The sequence below is a fragment of the Oryx dammah genome, unplaced genomic scaffold, assembly GCF_014754425.2.
Source record: "Oryx dammah isolate SB20612 unplaced genomic scaffold, SCBI_Odam_1.1 HiC_scaffold_1, whole genome shotgun sequence".
NCBI lineage: Eukaryota > Metazoa > Chordata > Mammalia > Artiodactyla > Bovidae > Oryx > Oryx dammah.
Window position 1 is genome coordinate 79,299,111 of NW_024070185.1, and position 15,333 is coordinate 79,314,443.

The following is a 15,333-nucleotide window of genomic DNA, read 5'->3' on the forward strand; positions in this document are numbered from 1 at the left end:
GAAATTGTTAATTCTTGAGGAGTTTGAGGATCAGGTAGAGCTATTCAGGTAGAGTGGTTACATGGTAGGCTGGAGATATGAGATGAGCTAGAGCTTGTGTGAACATTTCTGAGCATCCGAGCAGGATATTTTGATATTTCCTGAGCAACTCCTTTATGCCATACTCTGCCAAATGCTTTTCATTTAATCTCATTTAATGAGGAAGTCACAAGAAACATCAGCTTCTTTAGAAAGCTCTGTGTTAAGAGCAGACCCCCTAAGAATAGGAAGTGAAACATTTCCCCTATTCCTGGAAGGGAACTCAAGTAGCTATATTTTTTCTAAAAAGTAATTGCAAATTACTGAGGACTTTTTATGTGCCAGGCATTGAGCTAAGTACATTATATACATTATGTCATTTAATCCTCACAAAAGCCCAAGGAGGTAGTGTTCTGGACCCCACTCTGGGTGTCTTTTGCTGCATAACAAACAACCGCAAAGCTTAATGACCTAAAATGGAAACAGCCATGTTTTGATCACATATCTATGATGTGGGCAGGGATCAGCCATGCATGCTTTCTCTATTCCTTGTGGCGACTGCTTGGGGCTGGAGGACCCTCTTCTAGGACAACTTCCTCACTTGATGGGCAGCTGTCAGCCACGAGTTCAGCAGGCGTGTTGGCTTCACTCCATGTGTGCCTGCCTCTCCACAAAGCCACCCAGGCTCCCCCACAACATGGAACTGGGTTCCCAGAGCAAGAATTCCAAGCAGAATGGAGAAGCTGCCAGTGTCTTAAGATGGACACAGCATCACTTTTGTCTTCTATTGGTCAAACAGACACAGAGCCTGCTCGGGTTCAAGGTGAGGAGACCAAGGTCTTAGCTTTCAGTGGGTAGTACCAAAGCATTGGCAGTCATCTTTATCCTACCAGGAGCCCAGAAAGCTTAAGTGCTTTGCCCTGGACCACACAGCCAACATGTAGACGGCTCCCCTGTGCTCTGCTTCTTCTAGATCCGGTGACACTCCCAAACTGGCCAGAGCACCTGACTAACCTCAGTCCAGAATTCTGTTCCTTTTTCTGCCATTAACCCAGCCTATAGTATCGATGCCCAGTGAAGCAGATTCTAGAAACATTCCTAAATCACTGCTCCTGTATTTGGGGTTGACTTCAAGAACATCCCTGAAAGAATCCTAGGCTTGAGAAGAAAAGACCCAGAGCTATGTAAGAAGCATCTTTGGATATGGGAACGATGGTTGTGTCAGTCATAGGGTAGCTTGTGTTCTTCATCTTGTGTTGTTCATGATAGAAGTTGTCAGACTCCAACCAGTGAACCAAAGCCTGCCACCTGTTTATGTGTAGCCCTTGAGGAAAACAAAATGGTTCAACATTTTTAAATGGTTGAAGAAAAAAGCAAGAAGAAAATGTAACAGTCGAATAGTTGCAGCAGAGACTGTGTAGCACACAAAGCCTCTTACAGAAATAGTTGACCTCTGTTCTAGAAGACAGAATCAGGACTGTGTGAGCAGAGCTGGATTTCACGTCTGCATAAGGAGAATTTTCTGTCTAGAGTTGTCCACGAACAGTAGCTCTCAGCTAAAGGCTGTGCAGGAAGAGGGCTGTGTGCCTAGGACGCTGCTGTCAGTGGTATGCTGGTAAATGCATAAAAACTGGCTCTCCAGGCAAGATAAACCTTGACACGTAATGTTTGTCTATTTCTTTGGTACAGATCTCGCTATGGTCAATTTCTAGTTCTGACATGATAGCCCTAAGGATGGAGTTGGGAAGAGATACACATAATTAATTGGCTCTTGGAGTTCTAGTTCAGGGAACTGGGAATCGATGCTATGTAATGCTGCCCTCCCGTAGCTTCCAGTGCAGAGAACTTCAGGGGTGCAAGGAAGAGCAACAGTGCAGGAAAAAACTCTGCCATTCCCTCTCCCTCTCTGGGCTCACAGGCAGCCACTGTTAGTATCTGCAAGCACAGGAAGATGAAGTTCCAGGCCCTGAATTACACAGCTGCTAAAAACTACACTTGTCAGTTCACTGCCTCACATTTGGTTTAGAAAATCTTGATTTCTACAAAGAGTGAAAAGTTGGACTGCATCCAAGTTGAGAACTTCTGTTTAAGAAAACATCACCTTAAACAAAGTTAGAAGGTAGATGACAGATTGGAAGAAGATATTTGAAATCTTAAGAGATCTAGATCTCGTGTCAAAAAGATGTAAGGAATGCCTATCAATCATTTAAAATTAAAGCCAAAGACAGTCCAATAGAAAAATGGGCAAAGGGTGTGGACAGTGTATTTCCACTCAAACATGAAAGGCTGATAGCATATGAAAGATGACTAATCTTTCAGTACATAAGAGTACCAATCTCACTACTAAGCTGGGAGATGTGGGATAATAATGGGATTTCATTTCATCCATCAAATTGGCCCAAAGTCATGACACCAGCAAGTGAGGCCGTGATCCACAGCACATTCATCCACTGCAGCTGGAAGAACGTAAAACATCCATATTCAAAGCTGAGGTTCCTTCTACCTCCTCTTGTCCCGAATCCCGGCCTCCTCCCTCCCTCCCTCCCCAAAAGTAAAGATGGTCCCAATTCAACTTGGTGATTTTTCAACTTTCTGATGGTGTGGGAACAATAAGCATTCAGTAGAAACCATCCTTCAAAGTCTGAATTTTAATCTTCTCCCGGGTCTAGTGATCTCCCGTGATGCTGGACAGCTCCCAATCAGCCACACGAGGGGAACCGACACTCTTATTGCGTACTGTGTCTTATGTTTCAAATAGCATCATGGCTACAAAGGAACCTCTGACCCAGAAATTCCGAATCAAGCTCTATGTCCTATGGCCTAGAAAAGCCCTCACATTTTCAGGAGAGGCCAGAGACACAAAAATATTGTTGCCTTGTAGTTTGTGACAGTGAACAATTGGAAACAACATAAAGCCCCTCAGTCGGAGAGTGGCTGGGTGCACTCTGATGTAAACATTCCAGTGAGCGCCAGGCAGCAGTGGAAAGGAGGACCCCGGGGCCCTGTGCCGATGGGCATAGCTGAGCTGAGATTAACAGAGTGTCGAACAGCTCGTGCTGTCTGATACCATTTATGTTCTTAGAGTGTAGATGAGAGAATGCTGTCTAGTCCATAGGACACAGATAGAAAGTTTCAGGGGGATATACACCATTGCCATAATCGTGTACACAGGTGCTCCTTGAATGACGATGGAGTTAATTAAGTCCTAATAAGCCCACTATAAGTTGAAAATGCATTTAATACACCTAACCTTCAGAGCGCTGTAGCTTAGCCTGGTCTCCCCTAAACATGCTCAGAACACTTGCATCAGCCTGTAGTTGAGCAGTTATCTTGAGCTAAAACTAATTATTTTACCTTCCTCTTCTTCTTCTCACCAGAAGCGGGAGAAACAGATGGGCCTTTCATAGACAAGATGGAATTTGGAACATAAAACACAATATGCAATAAACACTGGTAACATGTTATGTTATTGAGTACTGGCTGTTTCCGCTGGGCACAGCTGCCCTGCCCAGCATCATGGGTGAAAACTGTACCTTTTATCAGTAGCCCTGGGAGAAGACTAGATTTCAAAATTCGATGTAGAGTTCCTATTGAATGCTTATGGCTTTTGCACCATCATGAAGCTGGAAAATCATAAATTGAATCGATGTGATCTGTACTTTTGGGGAAGGGTGGGGAGGGATGGAAGACCAGGACTGGGGAGATGGGGAGAGAGATAGAAGGAACTTTAGTGTCATACATGATGTTTTAATTTTCCTTAAGGCAAGTATATTCATATATTTCTTGTATAATATTTTCAAGAGACTAAATTAAAGTTCAGTTCCCCCTGCATGGAAGGGTATCTGTGCCATCTACCTGGCTAAGCCCACATCTACCAGGTTGGCCAACAGGAGAATACTTGGGAAGGGGCATGTGAGGATGGTGATCGATCACTTTGGCCCATGAGCCTGAACTTCCCTTGAGGACTCTTTTACCTCCACCAAAGTCTCAGTGTTCCTTAACACTTTTGCCTAACCAAGAAAAGACTGTTGTCCTTAACTGCCTGTTGCTTAATTGAGACTGGCCAGGAATGAGGGAACTGGACTCACACTGGATGGATGGTACTGGACTGGGGTTGGCTTCTGCCCACCCTGCCCACCTTCCCCCTCAAGGCCCTCATCCCAGGGTCCCAGGCAGCTCTCAGGCCGGACTAGATCCCTCTATGTCCAGACCCAAGGAAAGTGAGCCAACGCTCCTTTCCACCTTACCTATTTCATGTCTTGGAACCCACCTCTTCCCCAGATTATGGGCCCTAGGAATGTCCCCCCATTTCAGGAAAACTCTTATGTTTAACCACAGGCAAGTGTGTGGCATCATTCTACTGTTAGCATGAGCGCTGCATGAGAAGTCCTTATGATGCCATTTTGACAAGAGATACACAGAGGGTAGCTTTGAGGGTTTCCTCACCCAGATGCCTGTGGCCTAGAGTATCGAAGGCCCAGGACAGCTGCCTGGAACACTGACACACTGACCACGTGGCCAACATGCTTATCCTACGTCATTATCCACATGCATCCCCAGAGGTAATAGTAGGGGTTATTCCTATTCTGTAAACAGATGAACTGCGCCTCAGAAAGTAACTTGCCCCATCTGAGGTCACAGAGTCCAGACTGAAACCCTGCCTCCAGTGATTTTTTTTTAACTTGAGCCATATTCTTTCTTCCTTCAGGGATTTCATTCTAGAAACATTCGGAAGTCTTCCTGTTTTTGGCACAACCACCCAGGGTGAAATGAAAGATCACTTCCTCCATGAGTTTTGAGTGCCAGGCATTCTTTTCCATGAGAATCCCCAGAACTCCTTTTTAAGTTCTACTTGAATTGAAGTAAAAACAGAGAACTTATTTGCAGATATGGCTTGCATTTTGGATGCAGGAGGCAGGACTAATTCAAGAGGAGGCGTGGAGGTTGGGAACTCCTTTGATATTATTTATGTGATTTGAGGCAACAGTCTATAATCAAAGAATGGTGTTGTCCAACCCCTAATCTCCCTTGACCTTAAATTCACACCTGTTTCACAGATGCAAAAAGGAAGATATTGTACCACATCTTTTCTTTGGGTTCTCCAGCTTCAGTTTTGCATTCCCCAAAGGCCTCAGTTACCCAGGGAATTTAAATTAGAGAGTGAGAGGTGAGAATGTGAAAACCCTTCAGGACTTCCCCTAGATTAACAAGAAAGAGCATTCAACACTTGGTAATGACCATGGAGCATTGCTTTTTAATTTGGAGTTTATTTCGAGGCAGAGCTGAGAAATGATTGGGTACTTCTCCTCACACCTTCACACAGAGTCCACCAGGAGAGTTGGTTTTCAAAGAAGCAGTATCTCAAACTCTTGGGGAAATTACTTCAGGATGGGATCAGATATGCATTTTTCTCCAACATTTTCTGACTTGAATTTTTAAGTTGTTTATAACAGTGCATGAATGAACCCCTCCTTCATAAGAGAATCTGAAAGCAAGACTAACAAAAAACATCAGTGGATTCTATTTATCTTCCCTTTCTGTTGCATCCTCTCCTTTCCCTGAGTTGCTTTAGCCATCCCATAGTATTTTGTTGCAGCCCTGTGAGCAGTTACTACCTGTTATAGTTTGAATTATGCCCCCTGCAAAGAAAAAAAAGAAGAGGATATGGTGAAGCTCTAATCCCTAGTACCTCTAAATGTGACCTTATTTGAAAATAGGGCCTTAGCAGATGTAACCAGGTTAAAATGAGGCTACTGTGGTGGGCTCTAATCCATCTGACCCATGTCCTTATATAAAGGGGAAATTTTAGGCATAAACACAGACTTGCAGAGAGGGAAGATGATGTGAAGACACAGAGAGAAAGAAGGCCATGTGCAAGCATAAGGTTTGAGTAATGTATCCACAGCCAAGGAAAGCCCAGGGTTTCCTTTTAGGCAAACCTCTGAACACTAGGAAGAAGCAAGAAGATTCCCTTACAGGCTTCAGCAGGAGCAAGGCACTGCTGACACCTTGATTTCCAGCTTCCAGAACTGTGAGACCATAAATTTCTATTGTTTGAAGCCATCCAGTTTGTTTATGTAGCCCTTGTAAACTAATACAGCTGCCTATACCTAGCCCTTATCAAATATCCATGTAGGATAAGTAAGAGTGAGGATTTCTATTCATCTCTCTCATAGTTAATGTGACATTATATTTCCCAAAGATGGCTGCAACATCCTCCTCTGTCCTCCATGTCCATTTGGACACTTGAAATTCCCCCATCAAGAGAGGAATCCTAAATCTCCTCCCCTTGAATCTGGTTGGGCTGTGACTCCCTTTTGATGCTCTGTGACTTCTGAGGCAGCTTCCACCCTGTTTCTAGAACACTTGCCCTGAAGCCCTAAACTGCCATGCAGATACTTCACTTGTCTTGAGTCCGCCATCCCATGGGGAAGCCCAACCTACCCCAAATGGAGAGACCACACAGAGACACAAGTCTGTGCAAGACTATGTGGAGAGAGATGCCCAGACAGTCCCAGATGTTCTGGCACCCCTGTAATTTCAGTTTCAGCCACTGATTGCATCCCCATGTCAGACCCTGAGCCAGAGCTACTCCCCAGCCCAGCCCTTCCTAGATTTCTGATCTATAGAAAGCTTAAGACATAATAATAGCTGTGTTTAAAGCCACTAAGTTCAGGGAGATTTGTAACACAGCAGTAGGTGACCAGAATAGTTAATGTACTCTGTGCTTTGCTTTGGTTGCTTTCCTTTAATTAAAAAAAATTTTTTTTTTAATTGGAGGATAATTGCTTTATAATTGCCCTGGTTACTGCCATACATCAACGTGAACCAGCCACAGGTATACATATGTCCCTTCCCTCTTGAACCCCCTTCCCATCTCCCACCCCATCCTACTCCTCTAGGTTGTCACAGAGCACTGGGTTGAGCTCCCTGGATCACACAGCAGAGTCCCCCTGGCTATCTGTGTTACATATGGTAATGTATATGTTTCTATATTGTATCAACTCGGCCTACCTTCTCCTTCCCACACTGTGTCCACAAGTCTGTCTCTATGTCTGCATCTCCATTGCTGCCCTGCAAATAGGTTCATCAGTACCATCTTTCGAGTTTAATTTAAAAAATGGGTTGCATTTTTACTCCTGACTAAAGTGATTTATATTTAGAGCAAACAGACTACAACCACAGCATCTCAATGACTTAACCTAATAGTATGTGTTTCTCACTCACTCAAAGTCCAGTGTGGATGCTACAGGTTGAGTAGCATCCTACAAGCATTAACTCAGGGATCCATATGCTTTCTGACTAATGTCTCTGTTGTTTCTAGTCCTCCTTGGGGTCCTCTGCTGGGTCGTCTGTGTTCAGGTAGCCAAAGAGAAAGGGGAAAGAGAGTGGAGGATTGCATGAGGTATTTCAGGGGCCAGGCCGGAAAGTGGTACACTTCATTCTGGTTCATGTTGCACTGGCTAGTCTTCAGCTTAAGGGAGCTGGGAAGTGCAGATTAGCTGTGCAGCCAGGAGGAGAAGGTGAGCGTGATGGAAGCAAAGCTTGGCTCCATTCACTCATAGATTCACAGAATCTTATATTATCAGAGCTGCAAGAGACGGGAGATAGGCTTCTCCAGGTGTGGTCCATCAGCATCAGGACCCCTGAGGGACTTGTTAAAATGCAGGTTCTGGGGCCCCACCTGCTGAGTCAGAACCTCAGGGAGTGGTTCTAGGAAACTGCATTTTTCCAAACCTCTCAGTTCTTGTTATGTATAATAAGGCTAGAGAGCCACTTACCAGTTCAACCCTCCCATTGTGCAGACAACCAAGTTGAGGTCCAGAGAAGTGATGTGACCTCCATACTTTCTTTCTGTCCACCCACAGCCTGAGGCCAGAGCTGGAGTGGGGGCCTGTGTGCTGAGGCCCACCCAGTCCGCTTGCCAGGCCACCTCCCAGGGCTCTGTGTCATAGCCAGCCAGGCCCTCGATGGTGTGCCCTGGCAGAGCATACTCAGTTCCTGAATGACCCCCAATTCAACAACCACACAGACCTGCTCTAAGCCACGAACATGGAAATCCAGTCCAACACTGTAGAACCATGGCATGTGCCTTGAAAAGCCTTATCAACTTATAGCCAGGAGTCCCCCGAAGTTTAGATTATGACCAAATCTGGTCCAGAATCAAGTCTTGTTATATCTTGGACAATTCCTTCAGAGTCAGGGACCCTGAAGAGTGTTTTACTTTAGAAACTGGAATCCTACAGTAATTTCTCTTAGGTCACTCTGAAGGCCCACCTCATCTTTAAAGCTGGAACATGTCCTGATGACATTCAGATACAGTAGCTTCAGGGAAGGCGTTGGTGTTTGATGAAAGTCATGAGGAGGAAAGTGAACCTTCGTATTTTCCAGAGCTCTTGATGAAAACAGCCGATGCTTATTAACATGCCTTCCACACAATTTCTATTATGATGCTATAATTTAAAACACTGACTCAAAGCCCTAATAAAGAAGGTGAAACTCACTTTCTAAATTTACTGTACAGATTGCTCTTCTCCTCTCTCCATCAATCTTCCTCCTCTTAAGCAAAATGTACAATTTGGAACAAAGAGGGAAAATACTAGGGTTTTGACTGATCTTGTTAACAGTATTCTGCTGTGCAGCAGTGGCATTGTAAGCATTTGAGTTCTGGTTCAAAGCATGCGTGTGAAAGTTTCTATGTGAAAATATGAGGTCACTTTCTATCTTCTGAGTTTAGGGGAACAAGCAGGGGGTAAATTAACAAGGGATGATTATCATTCTCCCCACCCTTTGCTGGAATCACTTAGTTTCAATTATTTTGATTATTGATTAAAGATTTTGTAAGTGGAGGCCCTTGGCTAAAACATCAGCCTTCCCATACTGGCTTGAAGGAGAATGAGGATATAGGGGAGACCTTCAAGGCATCGAGAAGTCAGTGATGGGTCCAGGTGCAGTGAGATGGGGACTGTCCTAACCCTCCTGATGTCTAGCCAAAAGATTTGGCTACCAGCACAAGTGATGGTATGGACCTCGTTGTGAACAACACAGAATTTGAAAAGGGCCTGAGAGCAGATGGAGAGGCTAAGGGTAGATGGCGAAAATCAAAGATGACCCCTGCTTCCTTTCTTATAGCATTGCCACTGCTGTCTGCTCCCTCACCCAAGGGTTGTTCCCAGTCCTCACTTCTGTGGTCGGGAAGCACTGTTAGAGTTAAGTTACTTAGGACATGAAGACTGAATAGGGCATGAGGTCCAGCCTTTAGGAAGGCAAACCTGATGTCCACTGGCTGCTCAGAGTAAACAGACCCAGTCAAGATGGTGAGTGTTCCAGACAGCTGTTGCTGGGTAACAGACTACCTCCAAATTTAGCAGGGTGCAAGGTGTGTTCCCTGGGAAGCAGACTCTGAGCTGGAGTAGAATGTATAGGATGTTCCTGAAGAACTGCTCTTAGAATTAATTCTTCCAAGGCAGAGGAAGGAACTGTCTTGTGGCTCAGCCCTGGCTGGCCCAACAGAGTTCTGGAGCCAGAATGACCCTTGAGAGTTGCCCCAAATTGGGCTGGGATGACCTGGCTTTTATATCAGGGATGCACAAACTAGCATGTTTTCCAAACACAGGTGGCCACCTGTTTTGTTGTTGTTCAGTCACTAAGTCATTTCTTGACTCTTTGTGACCCCTTGGACTGCAGCACACCAGGCTCCTCTGTCCTTCACTATCTCCTGGAGTTTGCTTAAACTCATGTCCATTGAGTCAATGATGCCATCCAACCATCTCATCCTCTGGCACCCCCTTCTCCTACCTTCAATCTTTCCCAGCATCAGGGTCTTTTCCAATGAGTCTGCTCTTCATATCAGGTGGCCAAAGTAACTTCAGCTTCAGTATCAGTCCTTACAGTGAACATTCATGGTTAATTTCCTTTAATTTTTTGATCTCCTTGATGTCCAAGGGATTCTCAGGAGTCTTCTCCAGCACTACAATTCAAAAGCATCAATTCTTCAGCGCTCAGCTTTCTTGACAGTCCAACTCTCATGTCCATACATGACTACTGGAAAAACTATAGCTTTGACTATATGGACCTTTGTTGGAAAACTGTGTTTTTGCTTTTTAATATGCTTTCTAGGTTTGTCATAGCTCTTCATCCAAGGAGCAAGCACCTTTTAATTTTGTGCCTGCAAGTGTGGTCCGCAGTGATTTTGGAGCCCAAGACAAGCCCACAGTTTCCACTTTCTCCCTGTCTATTTGCTGTGAAGTGATGGGACTGGATGCCATGATCTTAATTTCTGAATGTTGAGTTTTAAGCCAGCTTTTTTCCCTTTTTCTTCAACTCTCCTCTTTCACCTTCATCAAGAGGCTCTTTAGTTCCTCTTTGATTTCTACCATTAGAATGGTATCATCTGCATATCTAAGGTTGTTGATATTTCTCCCAGAAATCTTGATTCCAGCTTGTGAGTCATCCAGCCCAACATTTCGCATTAGGTACCCTGCATAGAAGTTAAATAAGCAGGGTGACAATATACAGCTTTGACATACTCTTTCCCCAATTTTGAACCAATCTGTTGTTCCATGTTCAATTCTAACTGTTGCTTCTTCACCTGCATACAGGTTTCTCAAGAGACAAATAAGGGTTTATGTAAATAAAATTTTATTGGAACACAGTTCCACTCTTCATTTCCATATGATCTACGGCTGCTTTCAGGCTGCTTGGGTAGAGCTGAGTAGTTGTGACAGAATCTGTATTACCCATAAAGCCTAAAACATTTAGTATCTCCCTATTTCTAGAAGTGAGTCAACCTCAGGTTTATGTTCCCACAGTAGCCATTCGCTGTGGGCTTTCAGGGAAAGAACAAGACCTTGGACAGCGGTTCCACAGCAGAGATGAGCCCTGCTGGATGAGGGCTTGGTGCTATGCTGCTTCCACCCCCAGCATTGGGGACAGTAGATCTTTCCTCAAGGGAAATGTGGGCAGAGCTCATATGATGGTGTCCATCATAGAGGATTAAAATGACCATTGCATTTAATGGGTCAGGAATTCTGGAAGGACTCAGATGGACAGTCTAACTTCCAAGATTCCTTCCTTGCTCAATGCTTCTTTGCCTCTTTATGAGGCATCTCATCTTCCAAGGTTTCTCCATGCTACAAGGTGATTTTAGGATCATCACACTTATAGGAGGGATTCAAGAGGCGGGATATGGAAGCCCTGGGCCTGTGAAAAAACACATCAGAGCTGACGCAACATCACTCTGCTGTGTCTAATTGGTCAAAGCTGTGATGGACCTGCCCAGATTCAAGGGGCTGGAACCAGATGCAAGATCACAGTGCAGAGAAGGAGGTAGGAGATGCTGTTACACCATCTTGGGAAAATCTGGAATGCCTCAGTGGACCAGGTCTCAGAGCTGTTTGAACACGTCCCTTCCCTTTGAGCACATCAGATTTCCTCTTCCAGGGGAAATGGCAACCCATTCCAGTATTCTTGACTGGAAAATCCTATGGACAGAGGAGCCTGATGGGCTACAGTCCATGGGATCATAGAGAGTCAGACACAGCTGAGCATGCAGGGAGTGGATTTGAAGGGGGAGAGGGGAACAGGCAGGAAGGGGATTTCATGTTGGAGCACAGCTGCATGGATCCTTCCTGTATAATAGCACCAGGCTACTTCCTGCACCTCAGCCTCATGCCAGACCTGCCTGCCATGGGCTTTATGTATATTTATTATCATAAAGCTTCAAAACCCTCAAAGTAGTAAGTCCTGTTATTCCCATTTGATGAAAAAATGAGGCTCAGCACAAAGGAATAACCTTTTGGCCACAGAATTAAGGTTTGAGTGTGACAGGCTGACTCTGGCCCATCTCTCCATCCTGCAACCCTCGGTGTCTACCTAAGGGGTGGCTGTGCAAGCCGGAGAGCAAAAAAGCAAAAGGACCATAGAGTGAGTTTCTCAGCATTAGGTGGTTCATGGTTTCCCATTTTTTCCTCCTTTTTGTTTCCTATAGTTGAAGGAGTCCCTCTCTCTGTTGGTTTTAAGAGGATTAAAACAAAAACGTGAGGCGCAAAGGGCTCCATAAAGTTGAGCAGGGAGCCAGTGTGAGGCCCCATGGCCCAGGGGAGCAAGACTGGGAGGGTACAGACGGTGGTGTTATGAAGGACCACGCCAGGCCCCTGCCCCCCAGGCAGGGCTCAGGCTCTGTGGCTTGTGGCAGAAATGCCCTTGGGCCCCAGGGGTGGAGGAGTCACTTTGCCCTCCCCTCCCGATAAACATCCTCAGGTTAAATATAAGCCTTGAAACGAGAGGATGTCATTAAGTCTTGGTTTTTAGTGTGCTAAGAATCACAGTTGAGCCTTCCCAGGTGGTGCTAGTGGTAAAGAACCTGCTTGCCAATTCAGGAGATGCAAGAGACACAGGTTCAATCCCTGGATCCGGAAGATCCCCTGGAAGAGGGCATGGCAACACTCCAGTGTTCTTGCCTGGAGAATCCCATGGACAGAGGAGCCTGGAACACTAGGGTTGCACAGTCAGACACAACTGAAGCGACTTAGCACACGTGCAAGAATCACCTGAGGTGCTTGTTTAAAATGCTGCACTCCTGGTCCCCCACTCTTAGAAACTCATGCAGCAGGTTGGAAGTGACACCCCAAGTCTACATATTTAAAACACCCCAAGCCATTCTGCTGCCAGTGGCTCCTGAGCCAGGCTACGAGAAACATGGAGGATGAAGGGGTGAAATCTCAAACCTCTTTTGTGAAAGCAGCTTGTTTGTCATTTTAGTTTAATCTCACGAGCATGAGTTTTCTTATTCTGGATGTAGATGTGGTAGGTATGTTTATGGAGCTGTCTTGCTGAAAGAACGATAATGCACGCGCAGTTATGTGCATAATTGCAGTTAATTATTGTGTTGTGAATGTATGGTTAAACTCGATAAAGATCAACTTATAAAAACTCTTATTACAAGTTCTCTGTTATTTGCCATTAATCACTACTGTGGATTTTTTAGGGGAGTTTCTTTGTTCATCTACTTAATTAAAAAGTTTTGTGTTCTTGCTGTGTGCCTGGCCCTGTGGGAGGAGTGGGGAGAACACACACAGTGGGCCCACAGCCGGGGGCTGACCACTGCCCTCCAGGGACTTACAGTCTGGCCAAGGAGACAGATTCGATAAATCCCCAGCAACCACAGGCATTTCAATTTTGTGTATGTTTGTGGTTTTTATAAATGTGAAAGTATTTTCATAGATACAAATACAGAGTATACAAACAAACACTGCTTGTCAGGCCATAGGTTGTGATGTGAGTTTTTTTTTTTTCTTACCTAACACAGATTTTGAAGTTTCCAGGTAGTCTCTGACTGGGCTAGGAAGATATATCCTATAAATTCTACACGAAGTTGGATTGTAGGGTTTGTTTTTTTTTCAATCAGTGAGTTAAGACTTCATGTATGAATATGTTGAATTAAGATGTCTGAAAGATGCATTGATTTTTTTTTTCCCGTCACATTTCTGCTCCTCCCCCATTTGTGAACCTAGCATATTAGGAGAGCAACACCCAGCTGCTTTCAAGTGCAAGCATACCTGAATGCAGAGTTGTCATCCAACAATGAGAAGCACAGAGAATTCTGATTCCTTGCTTAGCAGTTTCAGCATGTCCTCAATGCTATTTTCTTGCCAGAAGTCTGAGCGTGCAAATCGTCTTTGAGAAAACAAATCAATAGGAGACAGAAGCTGTCATCAGTAACCTCTGCTTCCTGGTTTTCAGCGTTGCAGGTGGTGAGCTGTTTGACTTCTTAGCTGAAAAGGAATCTTTGACTGAAGAGGAAGCAACTGAATTTCTCAAACAAATTCTTAATGGTGTTTACTATCTGCACTCCCTTCAGATTGCCCACTTTGATCTTAAGGTACGTTGCTTGGTGTAAACCAGATGAAAGCATATGCATATCACAGCACTTGTTTGTTTGCTGGGGAAAATGGAGGCATCCAAAAGAGATACATGTATTTTTTTTCCTAGAGGGGTTTAACACATAACAGTTATCAGTATAAATCAGCAAGTATATAATGCATGCTTACTACAGCAGTTCCTAACTATTGTGTGGAATAGAGGCTTAGGATTAATCATCACATTCTAGAATTTTCTTGGGGAAGAATTGAGGGCTCTTGCCAGCCAAGTCTTTAAGCAAGGGGGCTGCTGTTGGTTATGGGGTATTTTCAGCCTGGAGTAGCCACTGGCTGCTCCATTTCTCCCCGCCTCTGGCTATTATCATATAAGATGAAAGGTATTTTAATCTCTACTCTTTCTTGATACAAAGGCTTCTGGGCTGACTCTGTCTCGCAATCAATTAAGCCAGACTCTGAGACTGTCTACTCAGGGTCTTTGTTGACTAGGGGCAAGGCATTATTAGCAATTAAAAAAAGGGGGTAGGGGGGCAGGTCATACTCCCACCCATCACAGAGGTTATGGTCTCTTTGGGAAGGGAAGACATCCATATGAGCAACGGAAGTGACAATGTAAGACTCAGGGTACAGTCCAAAACAGTGAGAAGATTATCACCAAGCAGTGCGTGGTTGATTGCCAAGTGGATGACTCCTGTCATTGGAGCTAGGATAAGATGTAAGGGAAGGGAAGATTTTCTCCATACTTACTGTAGCAGAGCTGTCAAGGCCACATCTGGGTCCCCCAGTACTCACTGGCACACACCCTAAACACTGCTGCTGGGAGCTAGAAATGCCAAAGCATAAATACCCACCGAAGCAGCTCTTAGCAGTGGACCTGGGGAGATAGTGGATAAATACCCCAGCTTCCTTGTGCTTCAGTTAGAAAATTCTGAGTGCTACCATTTCTCCCCAAGTCCTCCAAAGAGACTGTACTCGTCACCCCCACCTTGATAAGACAGCTTCCTTCCTTCTGTCTCTTGTCTTCCCATTCGGCTGCCCAGTATTCCATAGGGTCCCCTCCCACTTAAGCCAAATCCCTTTCCGGATCTGTTGCTGGGAGAACCTAAACCAAGGCATTTATTTTTCCTGGTGTTCTCTTGCAACCTCTTTTATCCCTACTTTTTGTTGTTTCTTCAGGAGAGAGAAAAAACTACACTGGCATCTTGTCCTCAGCATAACATATGATAGTATTTTTTTTGATTGTGGAAAGATAAACACAATATAATATTTGCCATTTAACCATTTTAAAGTATGCAGTTAAGTGGCATTAAGTCTATTCACATAGTTGTGTAGCCATCACTACCATCTATTTCTGGAATTTACTGTTCTTGCAAACTGAAACTGTATATCCGTTAAACACTAAGTCCTCAGCCCTCCTACCCCCAGCTGCTGGCATCCA

General features: G+C 44.6%; 1 protein-coding gene across 2 annotated transcripts in view; it reads left to right on the forward strand.

Annotated features, from left to right (window-relative positions):
- DAPK1 (death associated protein kinase 1) overlaps nucleotides 1-15,333 on the forward strand; it is a 205,461-nt gene that overhangs the window by 131,391 nt on the left and 58,737 nt on the right. For both annotated transcript variants that reach the window (XM_040245074.1, XM_040245069.1), the window contains exon 3: nucleotides 13,762-13,900. In XM_040245074.1, coding sequence (XP_040101008.1) covers nucleotides 13,762-13,900 — 139 coding nt within the window. The remainder of the gene's footprint in view (nucleotides 1-13,761; nucleotides 13,901-15,333) is intronic.